Genomic DNA, 16,832 nt, shown 5'->3' on the forward strand with positions numbered 1-16,832 from the left:
TCACATTTGGAGGTCAAAGGTTGAAGAGCTTAACTTTATGTCTGCTCTGTATTTTCTTAATTGCTTGGAAGTTTTTAATAAAACTAGCATCATATTTGCTTTGATGAAATTTAAGTTGAGTTCAAATAGGAGTCATCTGGGGTCAAAACTAGGTCACCCAGTAAAATCGAAGAAAAACTTTGTGAATGCAATAGGGGCTTCATTTTAGGCAGGATGTTCATGAAATTTGATCAAAATGTTTGCTTTGATGAATTCTAGGTCAAGTTTAAATATGGGTCATGTTGGGTGAAAAACTAGGTCACCTGGTCAAATCAAAGAAATACCTTGTGTAAGTGTTAGGGGCTGCACTTTAGACTGGATATTCATGAAATTTGATCCTGCCAATTGTTTTGATGAAATCTAAGGTCTGAGGTTCAAGTTTGGGTCATCTTTGGTCAAAAAATAGGTTTACCGGTCAAATCAAAGAAGTACCTTGTTCTATCTGTTCTCTGGTGAGCGACCTAAGACCATTTGGTCCTCTTATTTTTGCATATAATCATATAGGAGAAAAAAAGTTTCATCTGACTGGCCAGAAAAAAAGTTGGGTCGCAGCAATTTTCACGGGTAGGCCATGTTACTGCAAACAAATGTTTTTTTAATGATAGCCCAGTGAAAAACAGTTGTGTAATAAAAGACATTCATTTATATGGAATTAGTTCTTTACCTTTTTGATTTCCAGACATCATGCAGAAAATAATGAATATTGTTGCAATACATTATTAATATTTATTGTCATGCCTTAATGCACAGATTGTTTAGTATGATTATATGTTTTGAATTAATAGCACCAAAAGAAACTTTATTGAAGAAATGGAGAAGATTGTGACTCAACTCCTAAGATATCATTATATTGGGTCCCAGTTCTGTACCTTTTTACAATGCAATGTACATTAAAGATAACACAACTTTATCTAGTAAACAGAAACCTGTAAAAGTCTTGGACTAGACAATAGTTCTTCCTGTGTAAGAAAGTAAATCATCTGAAAGTTCATAGAAATACTGTAAAATTATAAACTGCTGTCAGGGACTAATTTTCTTCGATTCCATTTGTTGTTAGTTTAAACATATTAAATATTCTATAGATTTGTACAATTACAACAGAAAAGGGGAAGAATGAAAGACATGTCTTATAGAATTCTTCTCCTCATTGTTGTTGCATTATCCACTTAAAGTAAACTGGCAAGAAACAAAAAATCCAATTCATTTGCAACATACCCTACTTGAAATCAACAAGCATTTATATCACCTTTTGACTTGAAAACAATGAATATCCATACCCAAGAAATTAAATGGATTCACAGTAGTATGATATGTACATAAAGCTTAAGTTAATTAGTATTGCTAACAGTGTACTAATTATAATCTGTCATTTGAAGAAGAGTTATCATTTTTAATTGTGAAACTTAACATTTGATTGCTGTGTTTTAAAGGAATTGTGAGCTATTGTGATGGGCCTGTGTCTGGTGTCTGACATTAGCTTTTAATTCATCTTTAAACAACTTCTTCTCATGAACCCTTTGATGTGGTCTGTAGCATCCTTGTAAGATTTTCTCAGATTTGTTAAAATGGTTCCGCCTGACTGATTTAAGGGGCTGCCAGAGCTAAAAATAGAAAAACCTTTAAACAGCAGGACTTCTCATAAACCCCTTGTTGGGTCATCACCAAAGTTGGTCTTTAGCATGCATGTAAGGTTCTCTCTCAAATTTTCCTTGTTCCGTTTGACTGATTTTACATGGGACCAGCTAAGAATAAAAAAAAACTAGAAATGTGTCCATGGTACACAGATGCCCCCACTACATGACATTAAAATGAAAATTTTTTCCTAGGTCAGGGGCCATAACTCCTACAATACTGAATGAAACTGGACGCGAAACCCCAGGTGCACAACTGCACATGCTGACCAACATTCCTGTAAACATTGGTGACTCTAGGTCAAATACTTTTGGAGCTACGTGCAACACAACATTAAAATGACCAATTTTTAACTAAGTCAGGGGCCATAATTCCTACAGGACTGGATGAATCCGAACGCGAAACCCCAGGTGCACAACTGCACATGCTGACCAACATTCCTGTAAACTTTGGTGACTCTAGGTCAAATACTTTTGGAGCTATATGTGACACAACATTAAAATGACCAATTTTTGTACTAAGTCAGGGGCCATAACTCCTACAGGACTGGATGAATATGAACGCGAAACCCCAGGTGCACAACTACACATGCTGACCAACATTCCTGTAAAGTTTTGTGACTACGTCAAATACTTTTGGAGCTAGGCGCGACACAACACTAAAATGACCAATTTTTACAAAGTCAGGGGCCATAACTCCTACATGACTAAATGAATCCGGAAGCAAAACCCCAGGTGCACAACTACACATGCTGACCAACATTCCTGTAAAGTTTTGTGACTCTACGTCAAATACTTTTGGAGCTAGGCACGACACACCATTCTCGGAAGGATGGACAGACGGACAAGGGCATATCTATATGCCCCCCCCCCCCACCCCCCCAAAGTGGGGGCATAAAAATTAAACAATTTCTTCTCATGAACTGTTGGATGGAATGTCTCAAAACGTGGTTTGTAGCATCCTTCCTCTCTCAAAGTTTTACAAATGGTTTTGTTTCACTGACTAAAAATTAGGGGCTGCCAGAACTAACAATAGAAAAAAAACTTTTTGTCCTGAACAGCTTAATAGATCATCAACAAACTTGATCTGATCTAGCATTCATCTAAGGTCCTCACCTAAGTTTGTTCAAATAGTTTCGCTTTACTGATTTCGGGGGCCATCAAAGTTTCTTTTCATGAACAGCTTGATGGATCACCACCAAACTTTGGCTGTTGCATTCTTGTGAGGTCCTCTCAGGTTTGTTTAAATGGTTCTGCTTGACTGATTTTTGGGGCCAGCAGAGATGAAAATACAAAACTTTTAAAGGACTTTTTCTCATAAACCCCTGGATGGATCATCACCAAACTTGGTTTGTAGCATCCTAGGTCCTCTGTCAGATTTGTTCAAGTTAATTCTGCTTGACAGGTTTTAGGGGCTGCCAGGATCAGAAAATTTCTGTTTGTTCTGGTCAAGGTCAAGTTCGAAACTTGGTCATTTGGGTTAAAAAACTTGTTCACTAGGCTGAATCATAGAAAAGCCCTCTTAACAGAGGCCACATTTTATACCTGTTCCTCATCAGATCTGGTTATAATGTTGTTTCAATCAAACCATGAGTCATTTTCTAAACTGGGCGATTTAGGGTCAAAAGTTAGGTTAAAAGCTCAAAAGAGGTCATGTTTTCTGCCTGATATGAACCAAACCTGATAAGAATATTTGTGTTTATATGGTTTAGTCTGAGTTTGAAAATGAGCTGTCTGTTGGAAAAAAAACAAAAAAACTACGTCTTGAAAAACTTAAGCATTCTAAAGGCCACTTCTTTACCTGATGTACATGAGACTTGGTGAAGAAGATTACTTTTTATGTAATGTAGACCATGTGTGAAACTGGATAATCTATCTTAAAAACTGGGTTACAAAGTCAAATCACACAAAAACCTTGTTAACACCCCAGATACTACATTTTTACCTGAACTTCATGAAACTTGGTCAGAGCGTTCACTACAATGAATTCTAGATAAAGTGCCAGAGTCATATATGTCAAAATTTGGGTTACTAGGTCATTTCCCAGGAAAATCTTGTTTGCAGTGTTTGGAGATCCCATCTTTACCTAATCTATATGAAACATGTCAGGATGTTTGTCTTTATATAATCTATTTCAAAACTCAGTAATCTTAGGTAAAACATTTAGTTAATAGGAAAATCTAATTAACACTTAGGAGGAGACCACATTTGTTTTCTTGATCTTCATAAAACCTGGTAAAAATGCTTGCCTAAAAAAAAGCTAGAAGGAGTTCAGAACTGGGTCAAAATGTAGGCCAGTAGGTCAAAGTATAAAAAAATCTGCATTAATGCTCCAGTGACAGACATTATCTAGGTCACGAGGTCAGATCATAAAAAATGTTATTTACACTTAGAAATGAAGTTTTTGACAGAACATTTCTTGCCTGTCTAATTTCTATACTAAACACAATTTTTACATTTCAACATACAGTTAATTGTGACATATATTGAAGGTCAAATGGTCATGGTCTGGTGAGGGACGTAGGGACATGATTGAAACAGAAAGGATTGGTAGACTAAAGTTTTGAAATATTCAGCCATTGTATGATGACTCACCCTTAACAATGAAATACTGAGCTTATATGAAAATGTATCATAAACTGTCTTGGAAATTGTAGTTTTCCTAGAAATTTTTAAGTGGAAAATACCTGCCAAATCTGAAGTGTTTCATGTCGAAATACAGTTTTTGTTGTCGGTTATTGATGTAGGGCATGTCTGGCAGTTTGGTCTATATTTGCAAACTTTTCAAGAAGTGAGACAGGCCTCATTTGGAAATTGTGAGTTTTTTTTTTTTCAAAAACTAAGTCACCAGGTTTAATCAAAGGAAAAGCTTTTTTACACTCTAGAGGTCACAATTTTGGCCAAATCTTAATGAAACTTGGTCAGAATGTTACCCTCAATAAAATCTTGGACGAATTTGATATTAGGTCATCTGGGGTCAAAAACTAGGTCACCAGGTCAAATCAAAGGAAAACACTCCCCCCACCTCGGGATACAAAGCATATGATATGGGACCTATATTGGAGTACATGTTGTATCTGTTTGTTTGTCATTTCTTCTGGTGGTATATTGTTAGATGGATTTTCAAAAAAAAACAACAACTAATGTTTGTAATGTTTAGTGCGACAACCTACATGCACATTTAAGATTAGCTGGTCCATTAGGGCAGTGAAAGGTCAAATAATTTCATAATTTCATACCTTCTCAACTGCTTGAATTTTTCCTTAAAATTATTAGATCATTAGATTCAAGGATAAGGTCTAACTTGCAGGTCAAAGGACATGATCTCAGCATTTTCCCTTCACTTTGTCAGAGTGACATCTGGGGTCATTAATCCTCTAAAGTGAATCCTTTGTGTCTGCACAAAGTCATGTCTGTCCATCTATATGTTTGTATTCATTATATGCATTATTAATTTTTTTTAGTTACCTCCCTTCAGTGAATTTTCATTTGTAATTTTTAACCAAAAGTCTCACGGTGAGCTCTCTACATACAGGTTCATGGTCCTTCATAAACAGTTTAACTTAGAAATGTCTTCTTCTCTAGAACTACGTGCCAGAATCACACCAAGCATCCTGGCAGTTTATTTAAATGATTCCACCTGACCCCTTTTAATGGCAGCCAGAGCTATAAGAAGAAAAAATAAACTGAAAACAACTTCTTCTGATGAACCGCATGAACCAAACCTGGTCTGTAGCATCCTTCTATAGTCCTCTATCAAATTTATTCTAACGTTGTTGCTTTTTTCCCCCTTTTAGGGTTCATAAGAGCTAAGAGTAGAAAAATCTTTAAACAGCTTCTCATGAATTACTGGATTAATCTTCACCAAATCTTTTGACTTCCCCCAAGTTTGTTCAAATGGTTTGTGCGAACGAAAAGAAGAAGAAGTTCAAATGGTTTTGTTTGGCTGTTTTAAGGGGCTGCCAGAACTAGAAATAGAAAAACCTTTAAACAACTTCTGATATATCTTCACTAATTTTGGTCCTAAGCGTTCTACTATGGTCATCTCTGAAGTTCAGTCACATAGTTCAATTTGACATCTCGACCTTTAGTAAGTTGCAAAAGCTGAAAATAGAAAACCCTTTAAATGACTGCTTCCCATGAACCACTTTTAATAGATCTTCACCAAGCTTCGTCTATGGTATCTACGTGTGGCCTCTCTCAGAGTTGAAGTGGGTAGGCAGAGCTAAAAAAAGACAATCTTTTAAACAACTGCTTCTCATGTACCACTTTATAGACCTTCATCAAACTTGTCTGTAGCATCTATATATTATGGTCCTCCCACTATTTTGTCCAAATGGTTCCACTGCCAAAAGTTAAATAAAAAAAAGTTTTTATAACAGTTTCTGATCAATAAATGAGGCCAGAGTTTTTTAATTTTTTGTTACTCGGATTCTGAGCATAAAAATGCAGACAGGAGGAGGGAAAAAAATAAAAATAAAAAAGGCAGGAAAACTTGATGATAAATGATCAAAAGCTTTATTGGACTCCTTTGTTCAGCAGCACTGTTTTGCCTCACAGGGTCACCGATATATATTTCTTCCCATATCATACATTATTTCCAAAATGCATGTCAAATTCACATTCAGTGTTGCTATTGTTATTTACATTTGGTTACATCTAGCAAATTTTGTTTGTTTGTTTGTTTTGGGTTTAACACTTTTTCAACAGTATTTCATGTAACGGCGGGCAGTTCACGTAACCAGTGTTCATGGATTCTGTACCAGTACAAACCTGTTCTCCGCAAGTGAATGTAAACTACCCCCTCATGAGTCAGAGGTGGAGGACTAGTGATTTCATGACCCCGCGATTTGTAGACTAACACTCTATACCTACTGAGATTAACTGGTGGGCAGCATAAATTTGAGACATTGTTTAATTGTCGATATACCGGATTTCACTTTTTCATCGCATTTTGTAAATGGTTCAAAGACAATCCTAAATTTCACACAATTGTTTACATATTGAAGACACTTTCATTTGAGAGGAAATCACACCTACAAGACTCTGACACCTAATACACTGACAAATATTGGAGTTGTCATCATTTAGAACTCAGCAAAACTTCAATCATTGAGTTTTTCTGATAGCTCGATGTCCGGCGTCCGTCGTCTGTCTGTCGTCTGTCGTCCGTCAACATTTAGCTTGTGTATGCGATAGAGGCTGTATTTTTCAACTGATCTTCATGAATTTTTGTCAGAATGATTACTTTGATGAAATCTAGGCCGAGTTGGAAAATGGGTCATCTGGGGTCAAAAATTAGGTCACTTGGTCAAATCAAAGAAAAACCTTGTGTATGCAATAGATGCTGTATTTTTCAATTGGTCTTCATGAAATTTGGTCAGAATGATTGCCTTGATGAAATCTAGGCCAGTTATGAATATGGGTCATCTGGGGTCAAAAACTAGGACACAAGGTCAAATCAAAGAAAAACCTTGTGTATGCAATAGGGGCTGCATTTTACACCGGATCTTCATGAAATTTGATCAGAATGTTTGTCTGGATGAAATCTAGGTTGATTTTTAATATGGGTCATCTAGGGTCAAAAACTAGGTCACCCGGTCAAATTAAAGAAAAACCTTGTGTACGCAATAGGGGCTGCATTTTACACTGGATATACAAACAATTTAGTCAGAATGATTGTCTTAATGAAATCTAGGTCAAGTTAGAATATGGGTCATCTGTGGTTAAAAACTAGGTCAAATTAAAAAAAACCTTGCGTATGCGATAGAGACTGTATTTTTCAATTGATCTTCATGAAATTTGGTCAGAATGATAGCCTTGATGAAATTAAGGTGAATTTTGAATACAGGTCATCTGGGGTCAAAAACTAGGTCGCTAGGACAAATCAAAGAAAAAGGTTTTGTATGCGATAGAGGCTGTATTTTTCAATTGAGGTTCATGAAATTTAGTCAGAATGATTGCCTTGATCAAATCTAGGCCAAGTTTGAATGTAGGTTACCTTGGCTTAAAAACTAGGTCATTATGTTAAATTGAAGAAAATACTTGTTTACACTTCAAGAGACTACATTTTTGGTCCAGTCTTAATGAAAATTGGTCAGAATATTTGTTTCCATGAAATCACTACAGTCCGTGTATGATAACTTCAAAGTGACGTCACATTTGTTCATGTTTTCTGGACTTATTAAACTAACAAAATAGGTAAAGCAGCTTACATAAACAATAATATTGGGTATATTTTATTGCACCAAGTCTATCAGTCCCGGTAGCTCAGTGGTTAAGCATTGGTGTTTGAAATATCCAATTTTGCGGGCCGTAGGTTCGAATCGGGGTTGTTTTTTTTTTGTTTCTCTTTCAGGGTAACCACCATAATCATTCATTTCTCCTGGAATATAATAATATAATTTAGATAGACATACTATTGAATTAATTTCTGTTTAAAGAAGATCAGCCATCAGCTCTGTGTAAACACATCGTATTATGAATGCATAGTCACGAAAACACTCGAAAATTTCGTGCAGGTTAAATTCCTCTCTTGTATATTGCCAGTATTAGTGTAGTCAACATGTCCGAGGCGTCCACGTCTTTTTTGCAAAGAAAAAGTTAACACTGTTCAGTATAAGAATGTACAAACTATTACTCTGAAGGTTATTTCAAGCATCATCATTTTTCCATATTTCAGTTCATTATTGTATACCGTAGTGCTGTATTACTGCTATTTGAATATTTTTAATTGTCTTTGAATTTTTTTTAAATTAAAACAGAGATAAAAAGCAGATTTAAAAAAAGTATAAATCACGGTGGGATTCCAACCAACGGGACAATGGAAATATAAAAGAATCGCACATGTAAGGCTAACGCTCTATGACCAGTACTAATCTTCTACTTCAAAATAAGCGTTCCATATAGTAGAATAAAATAAAACTGTGTACTTAGATAATGATATTTATCTATTATCCTCCTGACTTGGACTCGTCCAAATAGTCACTCCGAAGTTATCAGACACAGACTGTATGTCAAACATGTTAACACTGTTATGGTGTGTTTAGGTGAGCGACCTAGGGCCATCTTGGCCCTCTTGTTCTTAAAAAAATTTCAAATTTTTGAAATTTCATTTTTTTTTTTGTGAAAATGACAGAAAATAGGGCAGGAGGGTATGAGTAATGAAAAATAAAAAAAAACTCTGGCCTGAGGAACTCAGCAGTTGTCTGTAGTCAGCCCTGACAGATCAAGTTCAAGGTTATGGTGATTGTTAACTGTTTCCAAATAGTTGGAGAAGTCTTAGGATTATGAGAGTCTGATTGTGAAGTCATTTGATTATTGTTTTATAATCTGGATCAAAGTTCAAGGGAATGTATTGAAAATACTTAGTGATCAAGAATAAACAATTCAGCCTACAGCCATCAGCCCTTCATTGTCAGTAGGTAATCCCTGTTGTTATGAGGTCAAAGGTCAAGTTTCTAGCTGGTCTGTGTTCAGAACATTGTTCATGGACGATAGTAGCCACAATAGTTTCCAGCATGCTTAAGACTGCAAATTCATGACAGGCCATCATTGGGGGCATATTTTTTTCAAGCAGCAGCTGTTGTTTAATTAACTTTTACCCTGCTAAATTTCTAAAATGGACTGGTCCATCATTCAATTTGATGAGTACCATTTATTATTCGAAGGGGTGTTCAGTGAAAATTTACTGACTGAATAGCAAACAGTGCAGACCATAATCCATGTGGCCTGATCTTGGTCTGCTCTGGGCGCAAAGGCAAAATCACTTACCATTAGCAGGCTAAAGGTAAGAGTGTACAACCCTAACTAAAGGTTAAAAAAGTTCTGTTATTACCTGCGGCCTTCAAGAATAAATGCTTTTTATCTCTGTTTTAATTTAAAAAAAATTCAAAGACAATTAAAAATATTCAAATAGCAGTAATACAGCACTACGGTATACAGCCTGAAGGCCGCAGGTATACTGGAATGCAACAAGTAGTGTAGCACATGGGGAATGGGTGATATCACGTGATTTTTTACCGATATGTGATTGGTTTATCACATTTATGGAACGCCGTTTCCGCAATATAGCTGGCGAGCTATATGATATATAAAGAAATGCTTGTGATCTGAATTCCTCATTCATTATTTCATATAATTTATTCAAACTTTCAGCAATGATCAATATTGATACTTAGTTGTGCATAAGAGATTTTTAAATGCTCTTTAATTTCCTGGATTATGGTTCTGTGTTGTTTTACTCTATATGTCAACGACGTCCAGGTGAAAGCATGAATCACATTTGTGACAGCTCTAGTAAAGTGTTTCAATAGTCAAGGAATGTGACCAGTTGAGATAAAAGCTATGTTATACATAAAAGGGAAATATAGTTATTTTGCTCAAAACAATGACTTTTAGAATTAAGAAATACCAAAGAGCTATTAAAATAAATTTAGATTAGATTAAAAATAGATTATCTCCTGTTGCGATTCTGTGTATTTCATACTTATTTGGAAATGTATATTTCATAGATCTACTTATAAAACACGTAGAATGGAGTAATTTTCTACATTAAAGCGTAATGGTACGATAAAAAAAAAAAGCTCCATTTTCACCCATAAATTACTTTTTAGACTGTGGTCACACAAACATCAATAACAATTTCTGGTCTGTTTAACTTCTGGCCGCAGGAAATCTTTCGACTTGTAATAGATTTGGTGTAGTCATGTATATTCTGACAAGCAATGGTCTGCAATATACGAAATTCAAATAAAAAAGATCACTAGTCTTGGTGGGAGGTATTTTAGACCAAACAAATTATTAGACTCTGAAAGAAGCACCAATGTCTAGGGGACTCAGTTCTTGTTCTTATCAGATATATGTTTTCACTTGTAACCTAAAGCCCTCTACAGACGGTAGGTTTTTGTTGTACAACACTAATTATCTGAAAGATGTACAATTTTGAAATTGTACATTTTTCACATACAGACAGTATTCCATTCTCATAAAAGTCACAGAGATTTACCTAGTAAACATAGTGCATCAGGTACTGAAAAAAAAATGTAACTATTAATAATAAAAATAATATTCGCCTTTTTATGTTCCATAAATTTGATTACGTATGACACAAATGAGTCACGCCATGAGAAAACCAACATAGTGGCTTTGCGACCAGCATGGATGCAGACCAGCCTGTGCATCCGTGCAGTCTGGTCATGATCAATGATGTTTGCTTTCAAACTCTATTACAATTAGAGAAACCGTTAGGGAACAGCATGGACCAGACTCGGAAACGCACTATGTTGGTTTTCTCATGGCGCGGCTCAAATCATTTAACTTTTCAGTGTCATCCTTTTTCTATTATGCATTAGAAGCCATTTTATATTAAGATTTGTGTTTATTTTTTGGGCAATTGTTTCTGGAATTTCATTCACTTGCCTCTTATCAACTAATTATTTACCAATTTGTTGCTTGTCAACGTGGGTGGTACGTAAGGCAAAACTTACGAAATAGAACATGTCCTAATCTGTAAGTCAAGACTTAAGATTTACGAAATCAAGGAATAGCATCGTACACACGGTAATATTTGGCTGTACATCTTGAATTTAATTGGTGTTGTACAACAAAAACTTACCGTCTGTAGAGGGCTTAATGGTTTCTTTGTAAATCTGTCATTCTCAGGCTTGTCACATGTTCTGCCATTAATAGCAGAGATAATTGTGGTGTCACAGAGCACAAAAATAAACTTTTTAACAGTAGTTCCAAACTGACAGAATGATTTATCATTAAGCAAATGATTTATTAGTAAGAGCTTATCTTTCTGGGAAAAAGCTATTATTTTCCCAGAAAATCTAAAATTTTGCTTGGCTCAGTAGACATCTATGTCTCCATTGTGAAGAGTTAATCAATACTGAAATGATGCTCTTAAAATTTTCTTGATCACAAACCACATTGGAAAAGTTTTGTTACTGTAATAAACATTTACAGGTGATGTCACAAACATTAGTTCTATTTCAGGATTGTCTTGAATTAGTAACTTGCAAATTTCAAATGAATGCTGTTGTATTCTCAGGCATGAATATTTTTACCTTGCCTAAGCAAGAAGTGCTCAGGGTGGGCTTTAAGGATCGTTGTGTGTCTGTCATCCATCTGTAATCCATCTGTAATCCACAATTACTTTAAAGAACATCTCCTGCTAACTTCACAAGAATGTTCCTTTGGTGGTCCCCCTACAGATTCCTTCAAATCTACGTCATCCATGCAGACGTCTGGTTCCTATGGTAACCAGAAATAAAAATCTGTTAGTTAGAAACCACTGGGTCCCATTTTTAAATACTTCCACAGAATTATTCCTTGGGCGACTGTCCACCAGATGTCTTCAGATCATTCTGTTTCTTTAAGATTTTGCAGTATATCACAAAACAATAGAAATTTTTAGTAAACAAACAGCATCTTGACAAACAACCTATCTGTCCAATACATGTTTTACTGTTTTGTCCCATAGAGTTTGATACTTAGTATTCTAAAGGAGTTGTCCCCCTTTAAAAAGAATGCCATTTGTGAAGAAATAAATGTAAACAATTGTCAAAAACAATGTTTTACCTAGTTATGATAAGTTTACAAGCACTGGTACGTTGTTGCAAATGCATCAAAAGGAAGACATGTAACAGCTTTTTAAAAATGGTGAGTTTTTAAAGGCGCTGAACTGTCCAAAAGTGTGGCCCCACCATGCAGTCCCTTTCTGGAATACATATATGAGTAAATTGACAATGGTTGTGTAGAATAATATAAATGTTTTAGATGCTGTTAAATTTTCATGTAAAACAGTGCTTTCTTTCTATGATTTGATGATGTTCGAACTTTTTTCTCCGAAACATGGACATAACTCTTAATAAAACATGGTTTCCAGAGGGCTGGTTTTCTCTAGGATTGGAAGAGAAAAATAGCTAAAGAAAAATGCGCTATAATGTTGTACTGTATATTGTTGCTTCTTATTTTACTTTACATGACGGAGGTTTAATAAGTTATTCTGTTCTGATCTGTTCTGTTCTATCCCTATTGAAAATTTCATGAGCTTTTCTTGAAATCTTCATGAATTATTTTTTTTATGAAGCCATGAACTGAAAATGAGACTCCTTTCTGTTGATGAACAGATCATGAACACATTTTAGGATTTTGTTCATGAACAAATTCCATAATGTGTTTATGAACATATTCCATAATGTGATCATGAACAAATTCCATAATGTGTTCATGAACAGTTCATAAACTGGAAAGTCCCATTTTCAGTTCATGAGCTTTTCAGTGAAACTTTCATGAACAATTCATGAAACTTTCAAGTTGCCTGTTGCCTGTTGCCTGTTGCAAAGGCACTAAATATTTAAGTAACCCTATCAAAAAATTTCATGAACTTCAGATCTTAGCAAGATTTTTTTTTGAAACTACAGTTATTTAGCATACTGACCATCTAAGCCAATGGCACATCCCATGAAATCTGACAACTGTAGGTCAAAGTGTTGTTCAGTTAGTGGCCAGAGACTGTTTTTTTTTTAGTCTCAGTCACTGTGACAATTTTTAAACCCTCAATAAATGACATGAGTAAGACAGTAAACTCAGAGTGGGATTGGGAGCATAATAAGAAGTAAACAATTGCTGGGTAAAATACAAAACATTAATTAAGTTAAACAATGTATAATTTACTTTAATCTCAAGATTGAGATTCAGATACTTGCCTTGCTTCAGGGTTGTAAAAACTTGTGACATTTTAAAAGGATTCTATATGTTTTGAAATGAACGATAATGACAACACCATAATTATTTATTTAATATTCAGTGCACTCCTGTTCCTTTTAAACCATTCCTTGCTGTAGTATGATAAATAGTCCCTTCTTATTTGCTACACAAACTTCTGAAATCACATGTGCAAAAACATTTCCCAGCATGCAACAAAATAATGGAAACTGATCATGTGACCAAATCAAATTTAATGTTCATGAACAGTTCATGAACTTATTCATTATTGTAAAAGGTTGAATAAGCCTAAGTATTATGTATAATGAATGAATATTTCAATGTTCATGAACTGTTCATGAATTAAGTTGGCTAAAGATGTTTTGTTCATGAACCACCTCAAATTTGTTCATGTACTTTTCATGAATAATTGTTCATGAATACACTTTATGGATAGATCATGAGCAGTTCATGAACACTTCATGAATGCTCATGAAATGAAATTTTCATGAAAGTACATGAACTCATGAACATTATCTCGACTGGGAAATTTCTGTATTATGTACTCAATATATTGTTTTGCTTAGGGTAGAAAAATAATATAACATACAGTATAATCGCTTAATGATTTCATTTTGAGACACTATGTTGCCTTATCTTGTCCTGTCATCCAGAAATAGAAAAAGGAGAGTCCAGTTCTCTGATAAACTAGCCCAGTTAGACTGTATCAAGTTCATATTTCTATCACATGTCTGTAGTGTGCACAGTTTAAACCTTGACATTCATGGATTTTGCGGCTACCTTAAAAGCTCTCATGAAATTGTTAGACAGTCCTAATTCACATAGACCTATTTATCTGGTGTTTGTTTGAAAAATATGTCTACTGAAAGTTTGTCAACAATGAAAGTTTTCTGATAACATAGAATTTGTGTCCAAGATAATGTGCATGTCCCCGTTTGATAACGGCCAAATCTAGGTCGCTTTTGGTCTCAGGTGATCTAACATAATGTAGCGTGAAACTGATAACGAATTTTAATAGTAGTTATTCACACAAAATATTGAATTATTTGATGTAGTTTCTATCTTTTAATTTACTTAATTGCATGTGTCTTGGATACTGTTATTCATGGACCTCGATCTTGCAGACGTGTTCATGGGTATGCTTTTTGTATTGTCTTCTGTCTGTACTGAATAGGGGAGATAATTCAATCTGTTTAAGAGGGGAGCTAATTTGATTATTACAGCGCAATAGACTTTTTCATGTAAATTGCAGAATGCTATGAAAAAATTAATGTAAAATAGAAATAATAAATTGTGAAACACATGTAGGTTAGTTATTGTACAGGTGATGTTTGATTAGATAATATATATTCTGCTTCAAATAAATACCTGGGGTGGGCCCGGAGGTGGAAGAAAACTTGTTTCAATATAAATGGTACAGTGGTAATGTTATATAGAAGTTAGTTTCCTGGAAAGCTGTAGAGGCCTCAAGGCAGGGTAGTTATTAGGCCATTGACTCTGAATGTCTTGTCCCTAAGCACTGAAGGTGTGAGCCTTGCTTAGGCTAAGCTTTGGAGCCAAGGAAGGTTGCAGAAGCACAGATGTGGTTTTTCTGAAGATTTGTGTTTTTCTGCAGTTCCTGTGGCTCTAGGGATAAACTGAAACAGTAGATACATGTTTATTAAAAAGTGTTTGTTTCCTGTATTTTCAGACAGTGGCACACTGGATTTACAAGACGATAAACTGGATATAGATGGCAGTGTGGTAAGTACACTTAAAGTTATTTGCCCTTGGATGTATGGACAGTTATGAATAATTTAGATGTAGTTCAAACAAACCTGCCATTTGATAAATCATGATGGCAAAAGAAAGTTACATTATGGTTACTATACATCAAAATCTTTGAGACTGCAAAATTGTTCAGTTAAATCTGAACTGTTGTTTTTCTACCAGAAAAACCTGCTTTAGTCATCTGTTATCCTTCCACTATTAAAATGGCAGAGAGTGTGTTTTATAGCTCATTTGAAAAAAAAAACAAATTGGCAGACTTTGTCTATTCATGATTTGGCTCGTATTTAGATATTTATAAAATGTCCTTGTGCCTAAGTCCTCCTACATGGTTGGACCTTTACCAGAGCTGCCTCCAACCAAAAAAATGTTTTATTTCACAAGATGTTCTCTTTTGAAAATTTAGAAATTTTTGGAAAGGTTGAAATGGTTTTTCTTAGGCAAATAACATCTATAGGAATTAATACTTTTATTAGTCCCATACCGTAACACCGGAGGGGACTATAGGAATGCTCTCTGTTTGTCCGTCTCTCTCTCCGCAAAACTGGATCCTGCAATTACTCAAGAAGTATTCAAGCTAGGTTCATAAAACTTGATATGTTAATAGAGGGCAATATGTAGATTATGCTTGTACATGACTTATGCTTGTAGGTCAAAGGTCAAGGTCACTATTGAAGGTCAAGTAAAAATTGATTCTACCATAACTTTTATATGCATTGATGGATTATCTTAATAGTGCTACACAGAAATGTTCCCCATGATGAGACAAATTGTGTTCTATGCTTTTCGGTCAAGGTCACTATTGAAAGTTTTCCACCGGTAGGGGACTTCTGTATTGCCACTGCAATACTCTGTCACTTGCTTGAATTTAATATGTTACAAAGGTGTATAGAATTTGTCAAAAACATATAGAAGTCTGTTTTTTTAGCTCCCCTGTCACATAGTGACAGGGTGAGCTTTTGTGATCGTCTGTCGTCCGTCCGCAATTTCTTGTCTGCACAATAGTGGTTTCATTTATGATTTTATTTTAACCAAACTTGCGCACAACTTGTATCACCATAAGATCTTGGTTCCTTTCTTGAACTGGCCAGATCCCATTATAGGTTCCAGAGTTATGGCCCCTGAAAGGGCCAAAATTAGCTATTTTGACCTTGTCTGCACAATAGCAGATTTATTTATGATTTGAATTTAATCAAACTTGCACAAAACTTGTGTCACCATAAGATCTCAGTTCCTTTCTTGAACCGACCAGATCCCTTAATGGGTTTCAGAGTTATGGCCCCTGAAAGGGCCAAAATTAGCTATTTTGACCTTGTCTGCACAATAGTAGCTTCATTTATGATTTGATCTTAACCAAACTTGCACACAACTTGTATCACCACAAGATCTTGGTTCCTTTCTTGAACTGGCCGGATTCCATTATGGGTTCCAGAGTTATGGCCCCTGATAGGGCCAGAATTAGCTATTTCGACCTTGTCTGCAGAATAGCAGCTTCATTTATGATTTGAATTTAATCAAACTTGCACAAAACTTGTGTCACCATAAGATCTTGGTTCCCTTCTTGAACCGGCCAGATCCTTAATGGGTTTCAGAGTTATGGCCCTGAAAGGGCTAGAATTAGCTATTTTGACCTTGTCTGCACAATAGCAGCTTCATTCATGA

The 16,832-nt window shown here is 35.3% G+C and overlaps 1 protein-coding gene across 4 annotated transcripts in view; it reads left to right on the forward strand.

Annotated features, from left to right (window-relative positions):
- LOC123547119 (nuclear hormone receptor HR96-like) overlaps positions 1 to 16,832 on the forward strand; it is a 277,908-nt gene that overhangs the window by 111,349 nt on the left and 149,727 nt on the right. For 3 of the 4 annotated variants that reach the window (XM_045333954.2, XM_045333955.2, XM_045333950.2), the window contains one exon: positions 15,094 to 15,146. Coding sequence is in view for 2 of the 4 variants with exons in the window: in XM_045333950.2 (XP_045189885.1) it covers positions 15,094 to 15,146 (53 nt within the window). In the remaining 2 variants the exon portion in view is untranslated. Of the gene's footprint in view, positions 1 to 14,455; positions 14,540 to 15,093; positions 15,147 to 16,832 lie in introns of those variants that run through there. The other variant, XM_045333948.2, reaches the window with a different exon arrangement.

Source organism: Mercenaria mercenaria, chromosome 9 (genome assembly GCF_021730395.1).
Source record: "Mercenaria mercenaria strain notata chromosome 9, MADL_Memer_1, whole genome shotgun sequence".
Taxonomy (NCBI): Eukaryota; Metazoa; Mollusca; class Bivalvia; order Venerida; family Veneridae; genus Mercenaria; species Mercenaria mercenaria.